Source organism: Lutra lutra, chromosome 5 (assembly GCF_902655055.1).
Source record: "Lutra lutra chromosome 5, mLutLut1.2, whole genome shotgun sequence".
Classification (NCBI taxonomy): domain Eukaryota; kingdom Metazoa; phylum Chordata; class Mammalia; order Carnivora; family Mustelidae; genus Lutra; species Lutra lutra.
Window position 1 is genome coordinate 32787474 of NC_062282.1, and position 15704 is coordinate 32803177.

Consider the following 15704-nt stretch of genomic DNA (forward strand, 5'->3'; position numbering starts at 1 on the left):
ACCTCTATTAAGCACTATTGAAAGAAATACCAAATCTACAGAAACTCTTTGAGAAAAGAGTAGGTAGAAATACTCAATATTTTTACAAATGAACTCAGCATTATCCTGATTCGACAACTACAAGAGAATTACAGACTGATATTCTTCATGAACATAGACTTAAAGATCCTTAATAAAATATTATGAAATTAATTTAAAAAGATCTAAAAGGATCTTTAGGGTTTATCTAAGAATGCAGCTGATTTGGCATTTAAAAAATAAACGTAATTCATCATATTAACAGGATAAAAGAAAAATTATAAGATCTTCTGAGATGCAGAAAATACATTTTTATTTACATTTAACAAAATTTAATTGCCCAGGGACTTCCTCAATTTAATAAAGGACATGGATAAAAAAAAACTACAGGTGTCATCATACTTAATGATGAAAGACCAAAAGATTATGAGACAAGAACGTCCATTCTCCCCACTTCTATTTAACATTGTCCTGGAGGTTCTAGCCTGCGCAATAAGGCAAGAGATGTAAATAAAAGGCATGCAGTATGAAAAGGAAGAAAAACTGTCTTTATGCACAAAGACTTGTTATTATAGATAGAATATTGTAAAGAATCTACAAAAAGCTAATTCAACTAATAAATGAAGTATCAAGGTGGTAGGTTACAAGCTCAATACACAAAAAAATTTATTGTATTTCTATGTAATAGTATCAAATTGGAAAATAAAATTTTAAAAACATTCCCTATAAAAGCATCAAAAAATATGGAATATTTAAGGATAAACAACAAACATATGGGCAAGACCTATTCACAGAAAACCAGGAAGCATCACTAAGAGAAATGAAATACCTAAAACAATGACAGTTATACCATGATCATGAACTCAAATATATGATATAGTCGTTAATTTTTCCCAAACTGATTTGTAGAAATCAAAATCCCAGCAGACTTGCAGATGGAGACAAGTTGATTCCAAAATTCTAAAAATTCTAAAAGGGCAAAAAAAATAAACAAAATAAAATTTTTTAAAAAAAGAAAGAGCAAAGAAACTAGATTAGCTCCACAATTGGTGGGGGGATAAAATTAGAAAAACCACACTGATTTTTAAGACTAAAATTTTTAAGCCACAGTAACTAAGACAGTGTGAAATTGGTGTAAGAATAAACACATAGATCAGTGTAGCAGGATATACACTGCAACTCAAGCCTGCAAAGACACAGTAAACTGATTTTCAAGATTTCAAGGTATACCACAGGAAAGTTTTTTCAATAAATAGTACTTGAATAATTAATTGGACATTAAAAAAAAATTAACCTCAGGGCACCAGACTGAATCAGTCAGTAAAGCATGCAAATCTTGATCTTGGAGTCAGGAGCTTGAGCCCCATGTTAGGTGTAGAGATTATAAATAAATAATTTTTTAAATGAGCCTTGACCTTTACCTTGTACAACACATAAAAATTAACTTCAAATGGATCACAGACCTAATTATAAAAGCTAAAAGTCTAAAACTTCTAGAGAAAACACAGAAAATCTTTCTGATCTTGGCGTAAGCACAGATTTCTCAGCACACAAAAGACACAACCATTTTTATATATTTATATATATGTGTGTGTGTGTGTGTGTGTACACATATAATATTTAAATATTTAATATATAAATTGGACTTTATATATAATATAAATATAAATAAATATAAATTGAACTTCATCAAAATTTTAAAATTCTGCTCTTCTGAAGTTATCATCAAGGAAATAAAAAGGTGGGGCACCTGGGTGGCTTAAGTTGGTTAAGCGTCTGCTTTTGGCTCAGGTCATGATCCCAGGATCCTGGGATGGAGCCCTGAGTTGGGCTCCCTGCTCAGTGGGAAGAGCCTGCTTCCCCCTCTCCCCATCCCCCTGCTTGTGTTCCCTCTCTAGTTGTATCTCTATCAAATAAATAAATAAACTCTTAAAAAAAAAAAAAAAAGGCAAACCATAGATGGGGACAAAATATTCACAATACAAATATCTTGTAAAGAGTTTTTATCCAAAATATAGGAAAAAATCTTACAGCTCAATAATTAGATAACCCAAATAAAAAATCGGCCAAAGATTTGAATAGGCACTTCCCCAAATATAGACAATCACATAAGCATATGAAAAAATGTTTAACATCATCAGGGAAATGCATATTAAAACCACAGTGAGATCTACTACACATCCACCCAAGTGGTTAAAATGAAAAACAATGACAACATCAAGCATTGACAAGGATATGGAGCAAATGATACACTGCTTGTCAGAATGCAAAATGGCACAAATACTTTGGAAAAGTTTCAGTTTCCTTGAAAGTTAGACCTACACTTAACCATAAGACTCAACCATCCTACCTCCAGGTATTTCACCAAGAGAAATGAAAACACACTGCCACACACACAAACCTGCGACATATATACATAGCAGCTTTATTCGTGAGAGATCAAAACTTAGATGTTCATCAATAACCTAGATGCCCATCAACATACAGGGATAGCTATAAATTGTGGTTTAACCATATAGCAGAATAATACTCAGCAATAAAAATAAAACCCACTGCTGATATACATAATAGCACAGATGAATCTCCACATGGATGGATTTCAGATGTATTATGCCGAGCAAAAGTGTCAGACACAGAGTAAATATTGTATGATTTGAAATGCTAGAAGAGTCAAATCTAATTCATAGTCACAGAAAGGAATCAGTGGTTGAACAGTGCTGGTTGTTGGGGTGGAGGAGAACTCACGGCAAATGGGCATTAGAGAACTTTGGGGTGATGGAAATATTCTACATCTTGATGGTAATGGTGATGTGTGGTTGTTCACATTTGTTAAAACTCCTCAAACTGTAAACTAACAATATAGGGTACATTTTACTATATGTAAATTATACTCTTGAGAAAGTTAACAGGGTGGGCAGAGAATATGATTTGTTCATCATTTTCTCCTTCTAAGTAAATCTAGAGTCAATACTGTGGTTTTTCACAACTCCCAGGGGATAGGTCTTTGGACAACCTGAACAAGTATTTACATATTGTCTTGTGATTGACATTATCCATTTCCAGCAGAATTTCCATGACTTGAAAAATAGGTAAAATTAGAAAAAAAAAAAATCCCAATTTGGTGTTTATCTCATGCTTACTTTGAAATACAATTTTCACAAATTTTTGTTGAGGTTTGAGGGAATCATGAAATAATATTCCCCGTCCCCCTCCTAACTTCTGAGCCACTTGAGAGGCCAAGCCAGGCAAATGGAGATTCAGTATATCAGATTTAGTTTGCACCAGTAAGAGCCACCTAATATCTAACCCAGAATAAGACAGACCTGCTCACCAAGGAATGGGCAGTCCTGCACAATTCCAGGGCTCCCCCTGCAGAGTCACAGAGCCTTTCACTGCAAAGCTTAAGCCATGTCTGGCAAGAGAATAAAACACAGGCTCTCTACGAGCATTACAAATCCCCAGGAAGGGGAGAAAGGTTTGCATGTCCAGTTCTTTATCCTGAACTCCCTTTTGCAGGGAGTTGGGGTGATCAGAGAAGGGAGCGATCAGGAGTCCTTGCTTAATGGATGTGTAAAGAAGCACCTCGAGAGGAGGCCACCTCTACCCTCTGCCTTCTCAAAACAAGATGTAGATCGACATTTTTCAACCTGTCTTCCACCGTGGCACACACACCAAGTTCACATAGAACATGCATTAAGGCACAATTCATGGCACACCAGCCACAGGGCTACCCCTTCCAGAGAGCATATTTAATTGCAAGTGACTAAAGTGACATATTTCATTTTAATTTACTTTGGTAATGAGTCAATCACTCACAAATTTCTGTACTTTATTATTGATTAAAAAAAAACAAACCCTTACTTTCTCAATCCTAAAATGTCATCAGTTTCACACCATTGGCTTAATATAAATCTCTCAGAAAAAAACCCATTGAGTATACTAATTAATTCAAAGATAGTTATGGTACTATGGTTCCTGTGTCAACTCACAACTCATGTAGATACATGTATGTCATGGAATCAAAGCTCCAGGATGGCTGGTCCAGAGTCAATTTAGAAAGGCTACGGACTCACGAAGTCTGGAAAAAAAAAAAAAAAAAGAATTTTCTTACTGCTGGGAAAGGCAGTAAAACAAACTTTTGACATCATTACATAAAGCATAATTTTCAAACTCAAGAGGCTATAGTGGTCAGTTATAATCATAGGAACTCTAGCTTTCTCAGACAAAACTTTTTTACTTAAATCTTCACTACAGTTTTGTCATAGAACATCAATTTAAAACCTCTTTACACTAAGACTACTACTATAAAAGTGTGTACCTATAAAAGGCCCCAACTGCAGTGATTCTGGGTTCACGACTTAGATGCTTTTCAATGTTTGTGTAGCATTTGTTAGCATATTTAAGATAAATACGTTATAATCTAAAAACCTATTGTCTAGAGAATAATATATGAATTCTCAAATTATCAGGCATGATCTGGATGTGTGGTGTTCTGACTAACGAGTGTCTATCCCATACAATTTTCAAATAAGAATAATACAAATTATATTCAATATAGTATTTAATGTTATTTCAGAGAATATATTAAACATCTTTAATTGTATTATTATTATAAACATCAACTATTTTTCAGATTTAGAAGTGTTTGCTATTGCAGTTAACAAGCTTAGCAAATGTCTATGTATAAGTATTCACATCTTAGAAAATGATATGTGCATTCGTGTCTTCATGCACAGAAGAGTGTTAGGTGAGCATCTTCTGGGGCATGAATAAATGAGCTGCTTTCGTTCTTCATAATTCATTATTCCTTTTCCCTCCATTTTATGTCTTCCAATTTATGTCTTATATCTGAGTAAGGAAAAGACAAATCTGTCCCACTGATAGGAATACAGGAAAAGACTAGGTTCTTTAACAGAATCGTAGCTACAGGTCCTCCATCCTGGGTCTTGCCTCTTTTAGGACTGACTTTATGACAAGAATAACCCCAACTGATAACCATCTGTTCTAAAATATCAAAAGTAGTGACTCTTCACTTTCAGATAAAGATTACAAAATTCTCCTATTTTCTTAAACTCAGAAGAAACAGGTTAAATATCTCCAAACTAAGTCAAGTTCTTCACAGAAATAGCTAACATTTACTGAGGACATCCTATGCAAGACTCCATCCAAGGTGTTTTACATATTTTATTCCCACATAACAAAGAAATTAAACAAATCAACCTAATTTTTCAAAAGCTAACAACACAAAGAGGCAAATCTTTAAAATGAAGGAAAAAACTATTTATTTACAAATTACATGATAAACAAAAGCCCAATACTCAAAACAGCATACCAAAGGGTGAATGCTCACTTCTGTAGATGCCCAAGTATCTACCCTGGGAGAATATCTTTTATTAAATGAAATAAAATGTAATTAGTATTTGTTCTTTGGATTCGTCTAAAACTAACCTCTCTAACCAGAGCTAACTTTGCAATGTAACTTTGGGGGAAAAATACAATACTCTGAAAAAAAAGAGGTAAGCATTCCACTAAAGGAAAAACTTTTTAAATCATCTCAGAGGGTGGGAGATGGACTAGATGGGTGATGGGCATTAAGGAGGGCACTTGTTATGATGAGCACTGGGTGTTGTATGGAAGTGATGAATCACTGACTTCTACTCCTGAAACCAGTATCACACTATATGTCAACTAACTAGAATTCAAATAAAAATTTAAAAAGGAAAAAAAAATCATCTCAGAAAAATGACCATTAACACACATGCTTCAACAGGGTAAGATTCTTTAAAACAAAATAGCTTACTTTCATTTCTAACAAGGATAAAATTAATTTTATAGCAATAATACCTTCCTGAGTGTCAGAAGTAATAGTACCCAGTAGTCTATATAATTGCACTACAATATATGTAATATAAAAATAATAATTCACATTAACAATGGCGGTTTTGATTTGTGAATATGACTGTGGCCTTTCAATGAAATATTTCTTTAAATATAGCCTTCTCTACTCACGTATTGTACCACAGTCATGTTTCAGTTTCTATGTATGTTGTGCCTAAATTATTCATTCACTGGCACTCATTAACAGCCTTACTTTTTTATTTTTAGAAAGATATAATCTGTTATTTAAAATTGTAATTGTAATTTAATTGAGTAGTTCCAAAAAAGTTATCTAGAAAAGGACTTCCAAACCATCAGCTGGAAAGTTATAAGCAAAAGATAAATTATTTTCCAAATCTTCAAGCTTTTAAAAATAAGAAGAAAATATTGCTTTTGACTGGGACAATGCAGTAGGACAATTTGTTATGACACATCTATAAAAACCATTCATTTTTTTAAAAATGCACATCTGAAATAAGACCCACCTGTGAAAAGGAACACTATCCACTTCAACAACTAAAAAAATAAAACCATCATTCTGACATGTATCAGTATTTCACATATCTAATACTGAAGGAGGCAAATACTATGTCATAATAATCTTAAAGCCAAAATAAAAGCTCAAATCAGAATTAAGAGAAACTTGGGAAAATGTTTAGAATGTAGATATTTGCATGCATTTTCAGCCAAACTTTCAAAGATTCCACATATAACCAAATGACAACTTTGAATCAAACTGAATGTCAAAAATATTAGAGCTTTGTGACAGACCTACTCTAATGCAACCAGAAAAACAGAAGAGTGAATAGCAAGAGCAGTATATTTCTAAAAGAAGGAAAAGAAATCACTGACTTCCTTTATCACGGAACAAAATCAACAAGTCAGCATTTTTATGACACTGGCCATCAAGTGATTCACTATCAAAGAATTCACTTTTCAAGTTGTGTCTTTAAAATGCACTCATTTATATTTTGGGATTAAATTAAGTTTATGAATCAAAAGCCACTGTACTCGGAATTCTAATCTTAAGAAATTTAAATCATAACTTATCAAAGCGTAGTCCAAACACTATACCGTAATTCTACCATTTGGTTTTTATATGCCTCATCTGCAAAACTCATTTTATAAACAGGAGTTTTGCTCTGTTCCTCCACAGTTAATGTCCCTACACCTAAAATTTTAAGTGGTAATCAAAAAGACAGATTCAAAGGATTCCCGCTACTTCATCGGGCTTTGATAAAAACAGAGCCATCTGGTGGTGTAGCCCCATCTTCCTTCTCAGTGACTGTCTCTACAGTCCCAGAAGCCGACACAATAACCATTGTTTTATTTGCTGGAACCATCTTCTGTTTCTCAGCAATCGCCGCACAAACGGCAACAATCTCATCACTTTCAAAGTCATAGTCAGGAATTGACTTTGGTGAGAAATGGGTTACTTCCACTGATGCGTCACACTTTTTAATCTTCTGTGCAACCTTCTGCTGCTCCTGGAGCGTTCTTGCCCAAGAAAGGTCTTCTTTCCATATTTCAGGGTTCATTGGATAGATGTGAAGGGCGACCTGAAAACTTCGAATTGCCTAAGGGAGATTAAAAAAAAAAAAAAAGGTTTTTTTTGTTTGCTTTGTTTAAAAAAAATGAGTCAATTTAATATATATAATCCATAATATCTATCTCTATGATCTCTATGATAGATATTATGGATTATATATATTAAATTGACTCTATCTCTTTAAAATATATATATAAAATATATATATATAAAAAATATATATCATATATATATTTTATACACACACACACACTGTGTGTGTGCGTGTGCGTGTGTGTTTTGACATTTTTTAAAAACATATTAGAATGTAAGGATAGAAATTAGGGCTGTACCCTAAACACTGGATAATGATTATGATGAAAAAAAGAAAAAGTTAAAGAAGTGTGAAAGAGGGGCGCCTGGGTGGCACAGTGGGTTAAGCCGCTGCCTTCGGCTCAGGTCATGATCTGAGTCCTGGGATCGAGCCCCACGTCGGGCTCTCTGCTCCGCAGGGAGCCTGCTTCCTCCTCTCTCTCTGCCTGCCTCTCTGCCTGCTTGTGATCTCTCTGTCAAGTAAATAAATAAAATCTTTAAAAAAAAAAAAAAAAAAAGAAGTGTGAAAGAAAGTGCCTGACAAACTGCTGCAGAGAACTCCAGTCCACTGAAGTACAGGGAATGCTTTCTAGTTCAAGACAAGGCAAATGCACTGTTCCATGTCTGCAGGCCAGCAGCTATAAGAATCTAGGGATTTGGGGCACCTGGGTGGCTCAGTGGGTTAGGCCACTGCCTTTGGCTCAGGTCATGATCTCGGGGTCCTGGGATCAAGCCCCGCATCGGGCTCTCTGCTCAGCGGGGAGCCTGCTTCCCCCTGCCTCTCTGCCTACTTGTGATCTCTCTCTTTCTCTCTCTCTGTCAAATAAATAAATAAAATCTTTAAAAATAAAAAAAAGAATCTAGGGATTTCTTGGCTAACCCATCATCAGAAAGGTACGTACTGGGAATGCCTACCTTTGACACCCAGAGCTGAGATTCAAATAATGCTAACATGTATTGACCATCACAAGAGACAAAGAAGGACATTATAGAATGATAGAAGGGTCAATTCACCAGGAAGACATAACCATTATAAACATATATTCCTCCCAAAGCCAGAACACCTGTAAGTATAAAGCAAACACAGACAGAACTGAAGGGAGAAACTGACAACAGACAGCAGGAGACTGCAATACCTTTGGTAACGGGACCCAATACCCAGAAGGCAGATCACTAAGGGAAGAGAGGACCTGAACAACACTATAGATCAAAGGGACCTAACATAGACAAAACATTCCCCCCAACAGCATCAGAGTGCACGCTATTCTCAAGTACAAACATAACATTTTCCAGGAGAGGTCACATGTCAGGTCATAGAACAAGGTTTACAAATTTAAGGCGACTGAAATTATACCAAGTGTCTTTTCTAATGACAATGGAATAAAACCAGAGATTGGTAGCAGAAGAAAAACTGGGAAACTCACAAATAAGCAAAAACTAAACAACCCAGTCTTCAACAACCAATGAGTCAAAGAGTAAGTCATAAGGGAAATGAGAAAACATCTGGAGACAAACGAGAATGAATACACAACATACTAAAGCTTATGGATGCAGCAAAAGCAGAACTAAGAGGGACATTTATAGAAGAAAGATCTCAAAGAGCTAATTTTACACCTCAAGCAATTAGAAAATGAAGAACTAAGCCTATAACTGTTTTCCAATACCCAACTCACTCTAAGTTTCAAGTTTTTATTTACATTCCAGTTAGTTAACATATAATGTAAGTTTCAGGTGTAGAATTTAATGATTCATGCCTTCCAACACCCAAGTCCACATAAAATCCTGAATAATTACTGCTGGAGCTCTCCCCACCTACTGACTCTTAATCTACCACGTGGTCTGTTTATCTTTGTATGATCTTGTGTTTTTGTCCAAATACATGCAAATATAGGAAGAATGGTTAGATGTTAACAATTTTTAGCTCGCTTTCAATATATTTTTCATAGCAACCTTTCCTTAATGACATTTTAAGTCTTTTTTTTCTTACCATTCCAGTCTTTCAAAATAGCTTAAGTATACATAAAAATTACAAACTTAGATTTTCCCAAGTACAGCTCTAAAAATTATATTAAATGAGGAAAAAAATTACACTTTTAATCCCTGCAAGAATTTCATAATTTTATTTTATTTTTTTTTAAAGATTTTTTTTTTATTTATTTGACAGAGAGCGAGAGAGATCACAAGTAGGCAGAGAGGCAGTCAGAGAGAGAGAGGGGAGGAAGCAGGCTCCCTGCTGAGCAGAGAGCCCGATGTGGGGCTCGATCCCAGGACCTGGGATCATGACCGGAGCTGAAGGCAGAGGCCTTAACCCACTGAGCCACCCAGGCGCCCCAAGAATTTCATAATTTTAATGGACAGAACTGTATCAGCAGGAAAAAAAAATTAAAAAACAAAACAAAACAAAAAAAAACAACTGAACAACTGGCTCCCTTATGCAAAAAAAAAAAAAAACCTTAAAATCTTAAACAATTTTACTTTTACTGATTGACTGGAAGTACCTCTACTATGTCTCCTGCAGTATTTTCTTTCTTTACAGGACAATCTTTGCTAAACTTTAAATCCAGAGATTTTTTTCCCATTACCATAGACACTTAACAAGCAAAAGAGATAATGCTTTGTAAGCTTTTAAATAAAGCAGAAATGGGGGGCAAGTATTATGTGATAGGCTTTGTTTGTCTTCCTGTTAACCCATTAGAAAACAAAATACCATGAATTTCTTTTTTCTAACTCTAGTATGAGTTAAGTCTTCAGGTTAAAAAAAAAAAAAAAAAAAAAAAGGGACTTTGGTTAAACTGGTTTCCATCACTGTGAACCTCATTTCAGATTATCATGTTTAAGTTATTTGACACCAATTATTCTCTCATCAAAATTCCTTACTTATTATTTCTGAGAATTTGACCAACACCTTTATTTTGGTAAACAGAAATGATATTTATCAGAAAAATCTAAGTTATCCATGACTTACTAAAGCCATTGTTAGTAAAGTTAAGTTCAGGGTTTACCAGTCATTTCATTAGCCTTTAAAGAAGCTATTTTTAATTTTTAATTTTTATTCTAACTGTGAAAGGTAAATAAAGCCTTGTAAAATCTTAATTAATGACAAACAGAAAATTTGGCACTACTGTATTAGATTTGCAAGCACTCTTTAGGATGTTAGGGGCTAGCCCTGCCAAAACCAAAACAAAAACAAGATGTAACGGTCACAGCCAACTCTCATTTCTTCATCCTGTGCTACCTAACACCTGAAAAAAAATTCTTTTTTTTTAAAGATTTTATTTATTTTAGAGAGAGAGAGAGAAAGAGGAAAGGACAGAGGGAGAGCCTCTTAAGCAGACTCCCCACTGTGCATGGAGCCTGACAGGGGGCTCAATCTCAAGGCCTATGAGATCACGATCTGAGCCGAACCAAGAGTTGGAAACAACCACCTGAATCAGCAGGGTGCCCCCTGGAAAAAATATTCTGACTCTAATATAATTGATGTTTTCAACGGAAAAAGACATTCAATAAGAACTATGATCTGTATCTATGCTTACTACCTTTAAGAGGTAATTTGCTATTTATTTTTTGCACAGATGTAATAAATGGCTATTTACTTTTTGGCTCAGCTAATCAAAAACACATCAGAATAAAATTTCATCATTATAATAATCTAACTTCCTTACCAGGACTATCTCTCCTAATCCAAGCTGAGCACGTCCCAAAGTTTGCCAAGACTCCCATGAATGTGGATTTCTCTGGACAGCCATTTCAGCTGCATGTACTGCTGGGAACATTTCATGAAGAGACATTAGGACCTGTAGCCAAAAAAAAAGAAACAAAACTTGTCAGTAATACTCATAAACTAGCAAACTACTAATGAATAACCATATATAAACTTTTTCATTTAAAAAAAATATTTTTAGTCTGGTAAATATAGCATCTCAGTGGTTTTGACCCACACCTCTGACATGCAGGGTCAGGAAAGACTATTCTTCCTATTTCTAAAATAACGATGAAAATATAAACTATCCCCTTCTCAGTCATTGAACACTCTTGTCCATCAGTTAAAAAAAAGTGATCATGATCTAGCCATGGTGATTCAGAGATATTTGAACTCTTAATTCCACTTTTGATTATTCTATTTACAATGTGGTTTTCTATTTACAGTGTGCCTTACGTTTGAGATCATCATCTGAAAGGTATCTGTAAAGTGTGTAGATCAAGGCTGAATTGCAACTATTCCCTCCCAAAAATATGTCTGATACTCCATTAGAGATTTTAAAGTCTTTTGGATAACTTAATCCAAGTGCTCAGAGATTTTCTTTATAGACTTTCCCACAAAATAATAGAAATGTATTTTTAAAATTCAAATGTTATTTCCAAACTATTAATAAATTGAGTCTATTCTGACCTTTTGCTAAGGACTAGGCCATTTTTAGAGAAATATCCTCATACAGAGTCCAACCATCCTCATTCTGAAGAAACAAAGCTATTGCCCAGTTCACTACAATTAATTTCCAAGGCAAGCAAACACATTTCATTTAAGAAATCACCACTAAGGGCGCCTGGGTGGCTCAGTGGGTTAAGCCGCTGCCTTCAGCTCAGGTCATGATCTCAGGGTCCTGGGATCGAGTCCCGCATCAGGCTCTCTGCTCAGCAGGGAGCCTGCTTCCTCCTCTCTCTCTCTGCCTGCTTCTCTGTCTACTTGTGATCTCTCTCTGTCAAATAAATAAATAAATCTTTAAAAAAAAAAAAAAAGAAATCACCACTAAAAAAAAAAAAAGAAGAAGAAGAAGAAAAAAAGAAATCATCACTGACTTCCTAAAAGATAGGCATCTGTTCATATCTTACCAAGGTTGAAATAAGTTAACTTCACTGTGAAAATTAATGAATTTCTTATGTCATGCAAAAGGCAGAGCCATAAATAATACAGTGATAATATTTTATCACCCAGGGCCTACCAATAATAATACGGTAACACATTTTGGAAAGGAAATATTAAAAAATTTGAAAAAGACATATTTGAGAAAGAAAATGGAAAGAAATGCCATTTTGGTTCATTACTGTTCACCAAACACATATGAACACAACACAGTGAGATTTCATAATGAAACTGAAATTCTCCATGATCCTTACCTGTGATTTCATTTCATACAGGGTGGCATCATCTGGGGTTAACTGCAGTGCTTCATCCCATTTTTGAATTGCCTCTCGATATCTGTGATTAAGTTACATTAATATCATATTTTTAATAAGGCCTTCAGAGTACCTGACTAAATATTTAAATCGGGTACTAAGGAATACTTGTATATCAAGAAATAGCTCTATTCAAGAACTCACAATAACAATAACAATAACATTACAAAAGCAAGAAAAATTAAGAGTTAAAGGGAAAAGACAGCAAAAGAGAAAAAGACAAATATAAATGCAAGAGATCTTAGAAATCTCTCTCCAATTTTACTTTCCCGGCTGAGAAATCGCCATCAAAATTTCCCTTTTTTCATCAACCCCAATGTGTCTGCAAATGTTGTCATACATGTCACAAGTATTACAAAGGACTTTTCTGAGGAATTTATAATCCAGTTGCAATCCTGGGCAATCCTGAAACAATCTAGCTGACACACAACACTTTAAGAAGTTGCCTGATAACTGTGTAAAGACTCTTTTGGGGCACCTGGATGGCTCAGCTGGTTGAGCATCTGACTCTTGGTTTTGGTTCAGGTCATGATTTCAGGGTCATGGAATTGAGCCCTGCCTCGGGCTCTGTGCTCAGTGGGGAGTCTGCTTGAGAATTCTCTCTCTCTCCCCGCTCTGCATTGCCCTCCCCCCTGGCTCTTGCTCTCTCTCTCTCAAATAAATAATCTTAAAAAAAGATTCTTCAGTTTTAAGTTTCCTTGTCTATAAATTCCATGAGCTCAGGAACTATATCTTTTCATCACTATTAATACAAGGTAAGCTTATAAAAAATGGGTCAAATGAGGGGCACCTGGGTGGCTCAGTGGGTTAAGCCTCTGCCTTCGGCTCAGGTCATGATCCCAGGGTCCTGGGATCGAGCCCCACATTGGGCTCTCTGCTCAGTGGGGAGTCTGCCTTCCCCCCTCTCTCTCTGCCTGCCTCTCTGTCTACTTGTGAGCTCTGTCAAATAAATAAATAAAATCTTTTTTAAAAAATGGGTCAAATGAATGAAAAACAGCTTAGAGATGGTGATTTCCACTACCACTTTTCCACTGATATCCTCCTAGTGAGGTTTTTCTTGTGACCTCCAGAGCCGTATGGTCAACTAGCATCTCTGCGAAGACACCACGAATTCCTCCTGCCTAAAACCGATGTTAGCATGCCACGTCCAAATTTGCAGAAGCACTACAGCACTTTCTTTTTTAAATAAAATTAAGGAATAACAAAGTCCTATATGTTATCCTTCTATGTTATCCTATATGGTATCCTTCACAAGTGTTTAACTCACGTATATGTGACTATTTCTAGAAAGAGAAAGTCCTATTTGCCAGAATATATCTTCCATGACAACGAGCAGAAACTTTCTATTCTGTACTTTCCTCCCAGTGCTACTAATTCTGGTTTCTCGAGATAAACAGAAAATATGTAACCCACTAGTTTTAATTCTTGGCTATACCAGAATGATCTAGGGAGATTCTGGAAGGGAAGAAATACACAACACACACACACCACACGTATACACAGAGCTGGGCCTAGCCTCAGCTCACCTAAAACAGATATTCTCAGAGGAGGACCCAGGCATCTAAATTTTTTGAACCAGGAAACGCTAATAAACACCAAGGTGGTGAACCATTGATAATATCTTTCATAACATATTAAGACCTATCATGTGCTACCTTCTATGGAATCACTCATTGTTTCCTGTTTTCCAGACCCTTCATTTCCTCTGTATGTGTTCTTCTGCATAATTTCCTACTTGAATATGTGAAGATCCAAACCAAAGATACCAACCAAAATGTGGGCCAATATGCACTGATTATTATTATTATTTATTATTATTTAAACAGAGGACAGTGAAGTAGAGAAATACAGGTGACATTTGGGAGAAAATGCAAAACTTGAAGAACATAAAAAAGTACATTCTGTTTTCACCTTGCTAGAGAGTTCTTTGACTAGCAAGGAATACAGATGGGCAGTACCATTTCCAGGGGTCTCATGCCGTCTTGGCAAATGAAAATGGGCTACCAACACCTGTAAATAGGTCTGCCACAAAGCCGGCCCCATGGCTAGCAGCAGGGGGAAGGTGGACATGGTGGGAGTGTGCTTTACACATCCCGCCGGAGCTGCCATGATAGTCTGCAGCAGTGGCTACCGCAACTTGGTAATAGCAAGCTAGACAGAGCTAGATGCTTCAGATTGGCCCTGGAAAAGCTGGTAGTCTTTGCTTCCAGGCAAACCAATCTGAAAATGCAGACATAGCTATCAGAACTACTGCCTGGACCACAGTTAATATCTTCTTCCCTAACAGGGGCCCCTGCTGAGTACTGAAGAGTTACTTTTTTTTTTTTTTAAGATTTTTTTTTTATTTATTTATTTGTCAGAGAGAGAGAGAGAGAGAGCGAGCACAGGCAGACAGAGTGGCAGGCAGAGGCAGAGGGAGAAGCAGGCTCCCCACAGAACAAGAAGCCCGATGTGGGACTCGATCCCAGGACGCTGGGATCATGACCTGAGCCGAAGGCAGCTGCTTAACCAACTGAGCCACCCAGGCGTCCCTGAAGAGTTACCTTTTTGAACACTGTGTTTACTTCTGGGTGAAGGACTACTAGAGTTTTAGGAATACAGTGTGACCATTATTCACTTCATTTTTATGATGTGCTACCACAATGCTGAATGTTTTTCCCTGCTTCTGCCTGCGTCAGAAATATTCTTGGCGGGAGGGGAGGGGCACCTAGGTGGCTCAATTGGTTAAGCACCTGCCTTCAGCTTAGGTCATGATCTCAGGGTCCCAAGACTGAGCCTCGCATTGGGCTCCCTGCTCAGTGGGGAGTTTGCTTCTCCCTCTCCCTCTGCCATGCCCCTCTGCTCCTGCTCTCTCTCTCCCTCTCTCTCTAAAATAAATAAAATCTTTAAAAAAAAATAATCTTTAAAAAAAAATTTAGGTAGTTAACACACAGGGCAATATTGGCTTCTGGAGTAGAACTCAGTGATTCATCACTTACATACAACACCCAGTGCTCATCATAACAAGTGCGCT

The 15704-nt window shown here is 36.2% G+C and overlaps 1 protein-coding gene across 6 annotated transcripts in view; it reads right to left on the reverse strand.

Annotated features, from left to right (window-relative positions):
* Window positions 1-3832: 3832 nt before the first annotated feature.
* Window positions 3833-15704, reverse strand: part of TTC33 (tetratricopeptide repeat domain 33) — a 35015-nt gene continuing 23143 nt past the window's right edge. For all 6 annotated transcript variants that reach the window (XM_047729573.1, XM_047729572.1, XM_047729575.1 and 3 more), the window contains exons 3-5: window positions 12632-12713; window positions 11179-11310; window positions 3833-7472 (exon numbers count right to left, since the gene is read on the reverse strand). In XM_047729573.1, the coding sequence (XP_047585529.1) occupies window positions 7119-7472; window positions 11179-11310; window positions 12632-12713 (568 nt within the window). In that variant the 3' untranslated portion in view covers window positions 3833-7118. The remainder of the gene's footprint in view (window positions 7473-11178; window positions 11311-12631; window positions 12714-15704) is intronic.